Here is a 13,756-nt window from a genome sequence, read left to right as displayed (position 1 = left end):
CGCTGCCAAACGCCATTTATTTTGAGTAAAAAATAAGTCACTTCTTTCATCTTACATCAAGACGGACTCGTCAACCTGGTTGGTCCCACCTGGTCCCGGTCTCCCCAAAAGGTCCCTCGTGTTGCCCGGCCGGCCAGAGCTCTCAGGACAACAGGGTCCCAAGGCAGGGACGTGGCCAGGGGAGGGGGCCCGGGCACGTGGCCAGTGGGCTGCCTCAGTAGCAGTCGGCCTCGTTCTCCCCCAGGACGCCCACCGTGGCCAGCATGTCCTGCAGGAGCGACTGAGGGCTCCTCTCCACGTGGTCGCTGCTCTCGGCCAGCGCCCCCCGAAGGCCCTCCAGGTCCAGGGACCTCAGCACTGCCAGCACGACCTCGGGCTCCAGGTCCCCCAGGGGCTGGGCCTGATCGCCCGCCTGCCAGCTCTGCAGGGCGGCCTCCACGGAGGCCACATCGGGGCTGCTCCGGGACTCCTGCAGGCCGCTGGGGGAAGCCGTCTTAGCCCTCAGGAAGAGGAGGAGATCACAGGACTTCTGAGCCACGGGTCGGTCACAGTCAAACAAGGCACGAAAGGCGAAGTCAAAGAGCCGCACTCGGCAGAGCGGCTGCAGGGCCTGGGCCAGCGGGCCGACGGGGGCCTCCACGGGCGGGGTCACAGCATAGGGACAGTGGGAACGGGGCTGGCCCAGCGTCTGCTCCAGGAACACCAGCGCCAGCTCCAGGCCCTGGGCCCGGACCTCCCAGTCCAGATCCTGGCTGGCTACCTGGAGCACCCCAGCCACAAACTGTTCCGCGTCCCCTGCCACGTCGGCATGGCTGTCCCTCAGCCACTGGGTGAAGACCTGCATGACGGCCCTCCGCGGGAATCCCTCCGAGTCTGTGGAGAGGATGTGCAGAAGTTCCACGAGCAGGCTCTTCTGGAGGACAGAGAGAGAGGCGGTGGGAGGGGAGAGGGCAGGCAGGGCTGACGGGCACAGAACCCCCGCCCCAAAGAGAATCCCCTGCCACGCAGGTCTGGGGCAAAACCTGCTTTTCCCCTCAGCCCTCCATTTGCTCATGCATCAAACAGGGGTGACCACATCCAAATGACAGGGGTGCTTGGAAGAAGAGCCAGGGATTCAGGGAACGTCCCTGACAGAACCCTGGCCCCAGACTGCCTGACCCTGGGTGGCCAACCCACTAGGCCCTGGGCATCTAGACGACCGCCAGGTGTGGGCTACCTCGGGCCCCACCGGCTCCTACCTGCGGGCCCCCTGGGTGCTCAGGGCCGGCGGGGGGGACACACAACCCCTGGCTGGAGAGCTGCCCCATGGCAGTCACTGCGCTGGCACGGACGTAACTCTCAGGATCTCGTAGGAGCTGCTCGGTGAGCTTGGGCACCTCCGAAGCGAGGAGCGCGTGTCTGAAGCCGGCCTGCCCTGGGGGTCCAAGCGGCCACAACCGGCTGTGACCAAGGCCGGAGCCCGCAGCCTCCTCCCTCGCTTCTCCCAGGGGAGCCTCGGTGGTCTGCTTCCCAAAGCCACCAAGAGACAACCGGTGTGCCGAGGCCAGGCCCCCTGCCGCCCAGCACTCACCTCCCCAGTGTCTGGTCATCTGGGTCAGAAACTCGAGGCTGGAGTCCCTCACCTCCCAGCAGGGGCTGCAAAGACGCTTCTGCAGCACAGGGAGCAGGTCTGGGGCAGGAGGGGCAGCTCAGAGGAGCCCAGGCCAGGCCCGCCCTGCTCCCAACTGCTCACCCCTGTGACTCCCTCGGTTTAGCTGGGAAGGGCCCGGATTACCTCTCAGGAACAGCAGGGCATGGGGATCCAGATCCCAGCAGCCGGGGGTCTTGGGTGAGCTCAGGAGCCACCTGAATGTGGCCTGGAAGGCCTTCTTCAGAACCTGGAGCAGGCAAAGCAGGGCTGCAGGGCCAGGAGCAGTGAGGGGGAGCTGGCCTGCCTGCCCCTGTCCGCCACCCGGTGCTCCTGTCCCTGCTCTCTGTGACACAGATGGGGCCCCGGGGGCAGGGAGCAGGCAGCCCCGGGTTTCGTTTTTGGGAGGCAGAAGCACCAGCCAGCGGCAGAGCTGACATCCCGGGTCACGAGACAGGAGGAGGAGACAGCTCCCGTCAGGACCCCCACCACTGGACACTCTCCAGGCCCCCTCTCCTCAAAGGCGCGGGAAGCCACCAGGCCTGCCGGGCCAACCTCTAACCGCCTGCTCGATGGCAGGGGGCGTTCACCCTGCTCCCACCAGAGCCCAGCCACCATGCGGCCATGATGAGGAGCGTGTTTGCAGAAAACGCTGACGAGGAGCTTGGATCCCAAATGCAGGGCCCGTGGGGCTCCAGTCCCCCCTCTCCTAGAGAATTCCCTGCTCTGCATGGCTCAGCTCCCCTGGCGCTCAGGCCTCACCACCACTAGGCCCTGGGTCAAACCCCAAGCCGCCGCCTGCCGCTCACTGTAGGAAGAGACTCTGGGGGCGCCTGGGTGGCTCGGTCGGCTAAGCGTCCGACTCTTGGTTTCGGCTCAGGCCATGATCTCAGGGTCGTGATGGAGCCCCCCGCGTCGGGCTCTGCGCTCAGCAGAGTCTGCTTGAAATTCCCTCCCTCCACCTCTGCCCTCTCCCTGCTCTCTATCGAAATAAATCTAAAAAAAAAGAAGCACCTCTGGTCCCGCAAAAGACCCTGTTCTAGAGGCCTGCAGGGTCTTCCCCACACGTCTCCCCCCCCCCCCCGCACCCCGTGCCTGTACCGTGGGGCTGGAGTCTGGGCTCCTGAGATACTCCAGAAGGACAGCGAACACCTGCGTCACCAGCTCTCGGGGGCCTGAGACAGACATGGAGGAAGCACCCAGCCTTCCCCTCCAGGGCCTCCCCAGCACAAGAGCGCGTCAATCCCAGGAAAGCAGGGGACGGGACGCAGCGGCCAGCCGAGTCCCAGCCCCGCCCCAGAGAGGACGCGCAGAGGACGGCGGCCCAGCGCAGCAGGCGAGCGGGGCCTGCGGGGCCCTCTGCCTTACCTGTCCCGTCCGACAGCGCCCCCAGGAAATCGAGGGCCGCCCGCTGGACCCGCACGCAGCCCAGCAGGAGCGTGCCGAGGTGGCGCCCCGTGTCGCAGGCCGGCCTTGCTGAGCCCCCGCACAGCTGCAGCAGGGTCACCGCGGCCCCCAGCAGGGGCGCCTGAGGCCAGGGGCAGGGGCGCTGGGGCTGGGGGAGAGGGGGCGGTCAGCGCAGGCCCCAGGTCCCCTGCCGCTGCGGACTCGGGCGCGGGCCGCACTCACCAGGGGCAGCAGCAGCTCCAGGTGGGCCAGACTCCGGCACAGGAGCCCCACGCAGGCCGCCTTGGAGGAGAGGGGCGTGCCCGCCGCCACGGAGGCGCCCACGGTCCCGGGAGGCACACCTGCAGGCCGAGCCAGGGGCCGCGCCCAGTCAGCGGGCGCCTCCCGCACGCCGCTGCAGGCCTTGTGGCCGGCCAGCGACCCCGCAGCTGCCGCCGCACGCGGGACACCAGGACCGGAGGCTCCCAGAGGGTGACGCACCCACGGTGACACGGGCTGGCCGGAGCTGGGCTCTCTGAACCTGTCTGCGGGGCTCCTGAGCCGTGGGGCCCAGCTCTCCCCACAGCCCGTTCCTGGGCCGGTCCCGCTGCTCAGGACACTGGTCCCCACGCTCAACACGGGGCTACTAGGTACACATGGGTCCCCTTCGCTAATCCTCGGCACACCGCGAGGCTGAAGCAAGATGAGTCACAGCAGGGGAGGCCAACCCCCCCATCACCCTGGTCACAGAATCTAGACGCATCCAGGGGGACAGCCGGGGTGCCTGTTCTGGGTCGGGAACCACCATGTGGTGCAGGCCCACGTAACCACCCAGCTACTCGGGCCACCTGGATGACGCCCACCGGGGGTGATGCTGCCCCATTCATCCCACGGTAGGGACGCAAGATGAGGAGCAGTCAGACCTGTGACAACAGCCCCCACCCAAGCCCCTGCACTCTCAGCGGGGGCGGCGAGCTGGGTACCCTGCTGCCCACTGACCTGCCCCAACACCAAGGACACGCCCCGGACCCCAGTGGCCTGCCCTCCTGCACCCGCCCACCCTTAGGAAGCAGCATACCAGAGGGTCCGGGGTCCTGAGCCGTGGCTTTAAGGACACAGGCCAGAGGCTGGAGGAGGACAGCAAAGGCCTGGGCCCTCAGTGCCTGTGGACTAAGCACAGAGGACACAGTGAGTGCCGCTTCCCGACCCTGGGCTGGGCCAGCTGACCCCCTAACATCCCCAGCAAGTCTGGGGCAAAGAGGCCAGTGCTGGTGATCCGGACACCCTCTTGAGAAACAACTTCCTTGCAAGCACTGTGACCAGCACTCAGGCCACCATCACGCAGGCCACCAGCAGGGGACTCCACGGAAGCTGCTAGAAAGCACCTCCCCAGGCCCCAGGAACAGCCCCTCGAAGGATGGGCCACACCTGCTCCAATGGACAGTGCCTGCTGAGGGCCAGGGGGATGGGAGGCCCACCTCCTGGGAGCGTTCCTGGGGCTTCATCTCCTGCGTTCTTGGGCTCAGGGTCAGGTGGGAGGCTAAGCTAGCACAGAATTCTCCCTCCAGGCCGGCTGCCCAGCCCTCCCCCGTCAGACCACTACCTCTCCCTGAACATCTGGAGAGCCTGGAGCCCAGAGCCAGGCTTGCACTGTACCCCCAGCCCCCCTCTGGGGAGTGGGTCCTGTGGCGACTTTCACCCCCAACCTGGGCCAGCATGACCATGTCTCATCTGCCCAGAACCGTGGAAAGACGCCCTCGTTCTTCCCATCTTTTTGGACCCATGCATCCTTCCCTCTCCCTGCGGGAAGGTATCTGGCCACTCCTGCCTACTAGGTCCCCCTCTATCATCCCAGGGCCCCTAGAATCCACCCCAGCGATGTGCATACCATGCTAAGGCCACTGGGGAGGGGGACAGACAGCAGCTGAGCAAGCGGATCCTGGGTACAAATCTAGCCCTGCTCTGAGCGAAGCAGCCCCAAGTCTGTTTTCTCTTTGGGGAGCCTACAAAGCTTTTGTTTGAAAACGTTATTCTGTCTCTACAGCACGTGGAAGCCACACCCTCCAGCAAGGCTCTGGCAATAACCGGAGTATGGCCCAGCCACATCCCTGATGGCCGCCCCTGACTTTTCTCTGGTTTCAGGAGCTCCCCGAAAGCTCCCTGACCATGAGGGCCATGCCCGAGACCTCTCTGCCTGTCCTCACATGACATAAGCCCCAATCCTTACCAGTCCTGCAGTTTCAGGATCCCTAACGCCAACGGCCCTGCTTGGGTGGGGCTCAGACGGCTCAGAGTCTGAGCCAGAGTCTCCCACAGGCCGCAGCTGGAAGAACTCAGCCCAGGAGAGCTGCAGAGAAGCCCAGAAAGAAAGTCAGTTCTCTGTCCTGCCCACCAAAGCCCGTGTAGTGCCCGAATGCCACAGCCCTGGACTGGGTATGTCCCGCTGAGACGGAGTCCTTCCTAGGCGTGGGGGCCTTCAGACCCCCTCTGGCATTCCCCTGCCCCTGGCGGTGCCCTGGGGGAGCCCACGAGATGTGGCCCCAGATCCAACAGCTACCTTAAGACTTCCCAAGGGAAACAGCACCCCCAACTCCTGCCCACTCCCGGCTGCACCCCAGAGGAACTAACCGGGCCACGCTGAGGAGAAGATCCACGAGCGAGTGTGCAGCTGGGACGGGGTCTTTCTCCAGCAGACTGGCCACGAGCGGACTCAGCTGCACCCACAGAACTTGTGTCCAAGGGTCATGGCAGTGCCCGAATGTGGTGGTCAGGACGTTTAGAGCCTGTGTGATCTGTGGGGTAGCCGTGGCACGCAGGGACTCTTCGATGTGACCCACGATCTTCTGGGCACACGCCGGCCAATCACCAGCCTCCAGGCTGGGGGGCCCCCCGGCTGGGCCTTGCATAGACAAGCCCAGGATGTGCACCAGGAGCTGCCCGGCTGCCGAGGCCACAAACAGGCTGGAATCTTCCTGCAGGGAGAAGATGGTGTCAACGGCACCTGGGGTAGGGGACAGAGCAGGGAGAGAAGAAAACGGGCTTCAGCTGGGACAGAATCCGAGGGAGAGGGCAGAGATGCTAAAACCACTGAGCGGCTCTCACGGCCAGACTTCGGAGCCGGCACCACTAGGGCCCCCGCCTCCCCTCTGTTCAGAGGTCGGGCAATCCACACGGGGAAGCTCCAAGGGCGGCAGTGTTAGACCCTTGCAAGGAAGCTTCTGATCCTAATTAATTTCAAAGTCACCCCCACTGCTGGATCTGCCCTGTGAGCCAAGGACACTGTAGTGACCTCGAGCCTCCCCCCCCCACTACCCGTGTGCTCCTCACAGCAACCCCGTGACATTACAGCCACTTTCAGACACGCAGACATGGCTAGCAAGGTGCCATGATGTCCCCGGGGTCCCCACAGATGCGGCAAGGCCACAGGCCGAGGGCACAGCAGGCAGGGGCACTCACCGCAGTGGGCCAGGAAGTGCAGGGCACTGGGGTGCTGCGCCAGGGAGCGCAGACCCTGGATCCAGCCGCTGCGCACGGCGGGGGAGGTCCAGGCGGCTCCTCCTAGGGGTCCTGCCTCCCCAAAGAGCTTGGGCAGCAACTCCCCCTGCTGGGAAGCAGAGAAGGAAGTGTGAGCTGGGCCCATTCCCAGGAGACGGGCGGATCAGAGACGGTTTTTCTGTTGTTCAAGCATTAAGGCACTTTTCTGGGACTTTCTCACTCGCTGCCAACACGAGGAGCCCACGGGCAGCTGCGCTTCTGGGAAGTGCCAGGTGACAACCAGTGGCGGCCCCAGAGGCCCCCGGCACGGCCACGTCTGCCTGCCAGGGGGCAGCTTTGGGAGAACTGGGTTTTAAATAAAAGTTCATCAATCCTGTTAGTTGTTTACTTCAGAAATCCTCCCCCAAAACAGTACCATGAGTTTCACCCCCAAAAGTCCGCCTCTGACCAGGACATTGTGCTCCAGGACCCCGATGGTCTCCACAGCCTACTGAACTCCTGAGCTGGGCCTGTGGGGTCCACCAGGGCACCCACCCTCCTCCGGGTATCCCCCACTCCGGACGCCCCAGCACACCTGTGTCCGGCACCCTACTCCTCGCACCTGTTCGAACCCTTTACAACCCGGCTGCGAGCCCCCCACCCCGGCCGGCAGTGCTAACTCCCCACTCAAGCTCCACCGGCTGAGGGACACCCATGGTCCGATCGTGCCTCGTCCTACGCTTCCTGCCGGGGTGTAAGATTCTCGTTCACGACGGGGTTTCAACACGGCGTGTGGGAAACCCGCCGCCTCCTACCGAGGTTGCTGCAGCCGCTGCGGCCATCGCTCCGGGCCCATCTGCGCCGCAGCAAGGGCGTCAGAGCCTATGTCGTGCCCCGGCCAGGCCACGGGGCAGCCTGTCCGGCTACGGCCCGACCCTCAAGGGGCAAGGGGCCCCTCCGATCGCCTCAGACTCCAGGACCAGGGACAGCGAGACCTCGGAGACGGACTCCGACTGCTCAGGATAGGAGTCTAAGTCTGCAGCGGCTACGGGCCCCTGCCGGAGGCTCACAGGGAAGGCCCCCTGTGGGAGCCGCTATCACCGGAGGGGGACCCTCCCGAAGTGAAAGCCCCTCGCCAATGGGGCGGGGACAGAGGCTCAGCCCCTGCCTTGCTCAGTCCGTCTGCACGTCCCCTGCCTAGACACTGAGGCTGCAGGGCAGCTGTGCCTGAGGGGCCCGTGGGGCTGGGAGACCTCCCAGGAGCCTGTGCAGGGGTAGCCGGGAAGGGAACAGGAGGCCACCCAGCGCTGCGGGCCCCGGGGAGGGGACAGCAGAGGAGGGGAGAGCAGCCTCTCTTTGCAGCTGAGAGCCCATCCCTGGCCCGGGCCCCTGGGCCCTGCAGGCAGCCAGCGGCAGACTCTTGCAGGTCTAGTGTGAGCGCTGCCACTTCTGCGGGGCTCCTACATTAGGCCTCCCCTGATTCCTCATCTGCGAAATGAAGACCGCTGCTCTGCTGACTGGCCACGGCCGCCAGGATAAAATCAAAGTGATTCTGCAAACCCTGAAGAGCTTTACAAACCGCAAGGTACCACGGGTACCTGTGCATGAGTGTGTGTATCACGTGAGAACAGCAAGCACAAACTTAAGCCCCAAACACACTTTGGTGTAGCGAGCTGCCAGAGAACATCCTGGAAAGTCGGTCCACAGCAAGCTGTGCTGGGCTGCACCTCTGTGGCATGTGCAATGCTGGACTGAGGAGCGTCCATGAACAGCATTCCGAAGCTACTGAGGACACATCCCTCCCCACTACTGTCCTCTCTTCAAGTGACTGCATCACAGCATGGCCTTCCCAGGGCCCGGCGCACACTGGGTCCGAGACAGTTGATGTGCCTTCCTGAGAGCTGGTGAGGCTCCGAGAGGTGCCAAGAGATGCCATCGCAGGGCCAGACATGCTCCCATCGGGCATCGCCTAACCAACCCAGCTGTGCCCGTGCAGGGGGGTGCAAAGCTGTAAGACGCACGGCTCTGGGGGGGCTCTCCAAGCTCCATGCCTTAGTACTACGGAGAAATTCTCTTGAGTCACTCATTCATTCATCCAACAGGACTGACTGAAACCAACGGTCTTGCTTAACCCTTGTGATGGTTCCATGTGACACACACAACTCTCCTGTCACAGGGAGAAACCAAGGCTCGGAGGGCTGAGTCAACCCCAGCTCTGATTCCAAAAATCTGACCCTTTTACTCCAACATCATTCCTGGCCAGTTTTTCACAGAAGGATCACGCTCAGGAATAAAAAGCTGGTGGTACAAGTCACGACACGGGGCAGCGCATTTCAGAGACCGAGGGGCCACGGAGGCCGCCACCGTTTTGTGCACCTGCAGAGAAGTGAGCCATGTACTTCTCGGCGGGGCACTCAGGTGGGAGGACCCAGGCTCACCTGAAGATACTGGAAGCAATCTTCCTGGGCTGCCAGCACCCCCGTGAGGCGAAGTGAGAAGGAGAGGACTCTGGAACTCAGGTCCTGGGGTTTCAGCATGTGGCACAGCAGCTCCACCAGGCAGGGGTTCTCCTGCAACAACAGGAGACTGGACCCTGGGGGCAGGCCCAGCCAGGGAGGGGGGTCACTGGGGCACAGTGATGCAGCTTGCCCTAAAGGACCATTCTTTTTTGTTTTTAAAGATTTATTTATTTATTTGAGAGAGAGATACAGCGCATGCGTACACATGCATGCATGGGTGGGGGGAGGAGCAGAGGGAGAGAGAGAAGGCCAAACACACTCCCCTCTGAGCACGGAGCCTAACTGCTTGATCCCACGACCCTGAGATCATGACCTGAACCAAAATGAAGAGTCGGACGCTTAACCAACTATACCACCCAGGTGCTCCCCCACTTCAAGTTTTATTTATTTAAGTCATCTCTACACTCAACATGGGGCTCAAACTCACAACCCTGAAATCAAGAGTCGCACACTCTTCCAACTGAGCCAGCCAGGCCTCCCCCTGAAGGACCATTCTTCTGGCAATTCCCAGACCTCTTTCTCTCCCACTGTTAAATTTAGCAATCTCACTGGAAGAAAATATTTGCAACAATCACAACAAAGGAGTCACGACCTGAACTCAATGAGAGGGCACAAACCGGCATCACCTCCACATCAGGTAAGGGACAGGACAGGAAACACAAGGGCCCAGCAAACCGGAAAAGGCCTTCTGTTGCTGACTACAACAAAAGAAATGCAAATTAAAGCAGGAGACCACTTAACCTCTCAAGTGGATGCTTTTTCTTACACTGAGAATACTACATGCAAGGAAGTAGAACGGAACAGCCATCCTTTTCCAGACGTGGTTCCGGAAATGTCTATACTCCACAACACCACAGTTCAAAGGCACCCAGGTGGGCAAAGGGAAACGTGGGGCACAGGCTGGGAGAGTTTCCCGTTGAGAGGCCCTTGTGGACACAACCACCAATAGATGTGGTTCAGTGAGAAGGAAAAAGAACAGCATGAAGAAGAGAGAAGCATGAATCTGAGAAACCAAGAAACACGTCGGTGAATCTAAAAAAGCACCAACTTTAAAAGTTAAACAAGTTTTGATGGGTTTTAAAACAAGAGGGGCGCCTCGGTGGCTCAGATGGTTAAGCGTCTGCCTTCGGCCCAGGTCATGATCTCCAGGTCCTGGGATCGAGCCCTATGTCGGGCTCCCGGCTCAGTGGGGAGTCTGCTTCTCCCTCTCCCTGCTTGTGCTCTCTCTTTGTATCTCTCTGTCTCAAATGAATAAATAAAAATCTTAAAAAAGAAAAAAAACAGATACAATCAAAATTCTAGACAATAACAACATGAAAATTGTGCTGGGCTGGAGTTAAAGTGCCCTGAGATCCTCCTGCTGGTGGAACGGATAGAGATCCTCGTTAACTTTTGACTTTTTTTTTAACTTTGACTTTTAAAATCCAGTTTGTGTGGAGGTAACCACTAAAGAACATAAGTGGAATGCATAACTTCAAAACCAGAAAAGGAAAAAATTTTAGAAACAAAAGCTTTATCAATCCAATGGAGGGCAAAAAAGGAGGAAAAAGGAACAAAGACAAGGCATGGGAAGTTCTGAAAAAAATACTAAAGAACAAAGGTTCGAATAGAACAGTAAGCTCGACAGATAGTCTGTTCAAGAGCTGCTCATACTAAATTGAGAACAAGCCAGAACTGAGGAAGCAGGAAGCAGGACGGCACAGAAGGGCTGCGAGCACAGCGGTGAGGGTGCAGCGCGCAGCTTCCCGCCTTCGAAGAGCGGCTGCAGCAAGAGGAACAGCCGACAAACCGGACTTGAAAGCAAAAGGCATCACTGGTGCTTTTGGAAGAAAGTCGCTGTGCAAAGGTGGAACAGTCTACGCCTACATGGACCTAACTAGCTTCGAGATTTGTAAATGAAAACACAAAACGGAACTTCAAAGAAAAATTGTTGAATCCACAATCCCAGGGTAGGGTCTTCCCATCTCAAAAACAATCCAGCAAACCGATGAGTAAGGACACTGCAGGCCTGCACTGTGCAGAGCGCTGCGGCCGACGGAATACAGGCTGGCCGGGGGACAGGTGAACTGCGGGCGGCACCCCGCTTCCTTTATAGGGAGGACCACGCTGCAAAATCACACTGTGGCATGCTTGTACCGCCCTGTGTGTGAACTCACTGAAAACCAACCAATTGTACACTTTGGGTCAATTCCCTGGTATGTAAATTATGTCTCAAAGAAACCTGTCTAAAAGTAATTTTTAAAAATTTGACTACAAACCAGGCCACAACTGAGGACTCTACAAATAACAGAAACGCAGCAGGTATTAACACCTACAGAACATCTGTAAAAATTGCACACTCTGCCACAGTAAAAACCTTGACGGATACAAGGAAATCAAAATATACACATTTTCTAAATCCGATAAAACAAGTTAAAATCAATGATAATAAGACACGAAAACCCCACCTTGTGAATCTAAAAGATACCCCTCTAAATCGCTTGTGTGTGAAGAAAAAATCACAATGAAGAGTATGAAATATCTGAAAACAAATGACAAAAGTACCTCAAAGTAAAACGTGCAGGACACAGCTTCCAGAGAAGTATGCAGCCTTACTTGTGTGTATTAAAAAGACTAAGATGTTCAACTCAAAGGAGAGGAAAAGAGCAGGATAAACCAAATGAACTAACAGCAGAAATTAATGACATGGGCTCTATCCTAAGGTCACTACCAGCCAAGAGATCGATTGTCTATGTGAAAAGATTTACATAGGAAGCCAACGTTATTTATAGTAAGGAACGTCAGAAACACAGACATCTACTAATACAGGTGTGATTACATAAATTACAGTCCATTCACACAGCACAGAATCGATAAAATCAACATATTCTACAGAGAAAACTCCCACCATAATGGTAACAGAGAAAAAGCAAGACACCATGATATATTTATGCTGTGACTTCACTTTTATAAGATAAATGCAGCTCTGGGGCACCTGAGTGGCTCAGTCAGTTAATCGTCTGACTCTTGATTTCAGCTCAGGTCATGATCTCAGGGTTGTGGGATCAAGCCCCTAGTGGGGCTCCACGCTCAGTGGGGAGTCTGCTCAGATTCTCTCTGCCCCTCCCCCCACTTGCACCAGTGTCCCCCCCCCCTCTCTCAATAAATAAAATTAAAAGAAAGAAAGAAAAACGCAGCTTTATGATGTGTTAGGAAAAAGGGCTGAGAAGAAATTAAAAAGTTGATGGTGGTTTAATTTTCCTCTTTACTCCTTTGTGTTGTTCAAAGTTTATCTAAAAAATACGTATTAGTTTCATAATAACAAAAAGTGATTTCTTGAAACAAACGAATAAATGCAACAGTAACAACAAAATAAGTTCCTCTACAGCCATCCAGTGTGAACTGAACAAAAGGAGGCCTGAATCAGGGCTGGAAGCAGATAAGAACTTCAAGATCAAGCTCTCCCCTGCTCATTCCCTCAGGCTTGAGCTTGACGTGTTCCCAACTAGCCAGGGGGACTCTCTAGGATGTGAAGGAAAGGAGCCAGGGGGTCACCCCTTCCCCCTGCACAGGGGAGTCCCACGCACCCTCTGGCCTCCGGAAGACAGTCAGCAGCAGCACCCTCCCCCTTACCAGCTTCAGTTATTGTTTTAAACCAGTCCAGCAACTTCTCCAAACAGGTGTCATCTGCCATGGGCTGCCTGGGGTCTGCCAGAACAGCACAGAGAGCCGGGAGGAGTTGGGAGCACTCTGGGTCCATGGTGAGGCTGGAGATTCCTGCAAAGAAAACGTGAGGGCCAGGTGCCACCCACCCTAGCCACAGGCAGCCCCCGTGTCTGCTTGGGCCAGGCGCTGAAAGACCGCATGCCAGGGTGGATGCAAAACCTCAGCCTGGGTGGTACTGGGAGGTGGTCAGGAGCAAGCAAGGCCCTGAGTTCGGCTCTCCCGGGCTGGAAAGGGGCCTTAGGAGCTCAGAGCCTGCCAACCTTGAACTCCGGTGGGAGGGGAGCAGCTTGATGCTCACCCGGACAGCGCGTGGGCCAGTTAGGGGTATGTGTGCGCGTTCTGGCGCCAGGCACGCGCATGGGGTCAGTGCGTCTGCATCCCACAACCCTGCAGCTAGTAGCGCGGGGAGGGGGAGGCGCTCCATCCACTCTCAGTCCCTCCCGGGCCGGGACGTGCACCTGCGAGTCCTGCCGGGGAGGGGACCGGGAGCCCCTCGGTCATGCAGTCAGGGCGCGCGCTCTCGGGAGGCTGGGGTGGGCAGGGACTCTGTCGCAGTCGGGAGTGGGTCTGTCTGTCCGTCCCCGGTGAGGCCAGCTCCCTGGGGAGGGAGCCCTCGCTGAGGGAGCCGCCGCGGCCCCGGCCGGCCGAAGAACCCAGAGGAGGCACGAGGCGGCGGCTGCCGTCCAACCGGCCCCAGGTTGCCCCCGGATCCCTGGTCCTCGGTCCGGACTCCTCCCGGCCCGCTGCCCCGGCCCGGACCTGACCGCTCCCGGTGCTCGCTGCTCACCTGCGGCGCGTCCCTCGGCCGCCGCAGGCCCCGCCCCGGACCGCGCCACTTGCCGGGTCCGGCGGGGACGCGCACAGGGACGGCGGCCGCGGGAAACCCTCAAAGTGCCCGGAAGGCCTCTCTGGGAGCCCCGGGGCCCCACACTTGGGGACCGAGCTCAAGCTGAGGGGCGCTGAGACAGGCCGGCGCCAAACCGGTGGCACCGACCCACCACCCTCACAGGGACGCCGGTGGTACGTGCCCGAGGACCCAGCGGGC

General features: G+C 59.6%; 1 protein-coding gene across 6 annotated transcripts; it reads right to left on the bottom strand.

Annotated features, from left to right (window-relative positions):
- Positions 1 to 13,756, bottom strand: BRAT1 (BRCA1 associated ATM activator 1). 6 transcript variants are annotated; one of them, XM_036101699.2, is made up of 15 exons: positions 13,499 to 13,756; positions 13,170 to 13,309; positions 12,619 to 12,762; positions 8,926 to 9,080; positions 6,470 to 6,617; positions 5,642 to 6,014; positions 5,241 to 5,360; positions 4,092 to 4,183; positions 3,257 to 3,375; positions 2,996 to 3,182; positions 2,729 to 2,802; positions 1,775 to 1,877; positions 1,571 to 1,669; positions 1,239 to 1,414; positions 1 to 910 (listed from the first exon to the last, which is right to left on the bottom strand). In XM_036101699.2, exons 2-15 carry the CDS (start codon positions 13,210 to 13,212, stop codon positions 215 to 217), a joined length of 2,529 nt encoding a protein of 842 aa, XP_035957592.1. In that variant the 5' UTR covers positions 13,213 to 13,309; positions 13,499 to 13,756; the 3' UTR covers positions 1 to 214. The 6 variants fall into 6 exon arrangements, with proteins under 6 accessions (XP_035957592.1, XP_035957591.1, XP_035957593.1 ...); XM_036101698.2 differs by having other exon boundaries at positions 1 to 913; positions 13,499 to 13,755; XM_036101700.2 differs by lacking the exon at positions 6,470 to 6,617 and having other exon boundaries at positions 1 to 913; positions 5,642 to 5,985; positions 13,499 to 13,755.

Source organism: Halichoerus grypus, chromosome 6 (genome assembly GCF_964656455.1).
Source record: "Halichoerus grypus chromosome 6, mHalGry1.hap1.1, whole genome shotgun sequence".
Lineage (NCBI taxonomy): Eukaryota > Metazoa > Chordata > Mammalia > Carnivora > Phocidae > Halichoerus > Halichoerus grypus.
The sequence above is the reverse complement of the archived record's forward strand: the minus strand, read 5'-3'. Positions and strand labels throughout refer to the sequence as shown.

What these genes read in the sequence shown, in the direction of transcription:
- BRAT1 (XM_036101701.2), bottom strand. Translation starts at nt 13,070, where the DNA reads ATGCGCGTGCCTGGCGCCAGAACGCGCACACATACCCCTAACTGGCCC. An exon ending in ATTGCTTCCAGTATCTTCAG is followed by an intron (nt 6,618 to 8,925) that starts GTGAGCCTGGGT and finishes TCTGCTTCCCAG; the next exon opens with CAGGGGGAGTTGCTGCCCAA. An exon ending in TCAGGACCCCGGACCCTCTG is followed by an intron (nt 3,376 to 4,091) that starts GTATGCTGCTTC and finishes CTCGGCCTGCAG; the next exon opens with GTGTGCCTCCCGGGACCGTG.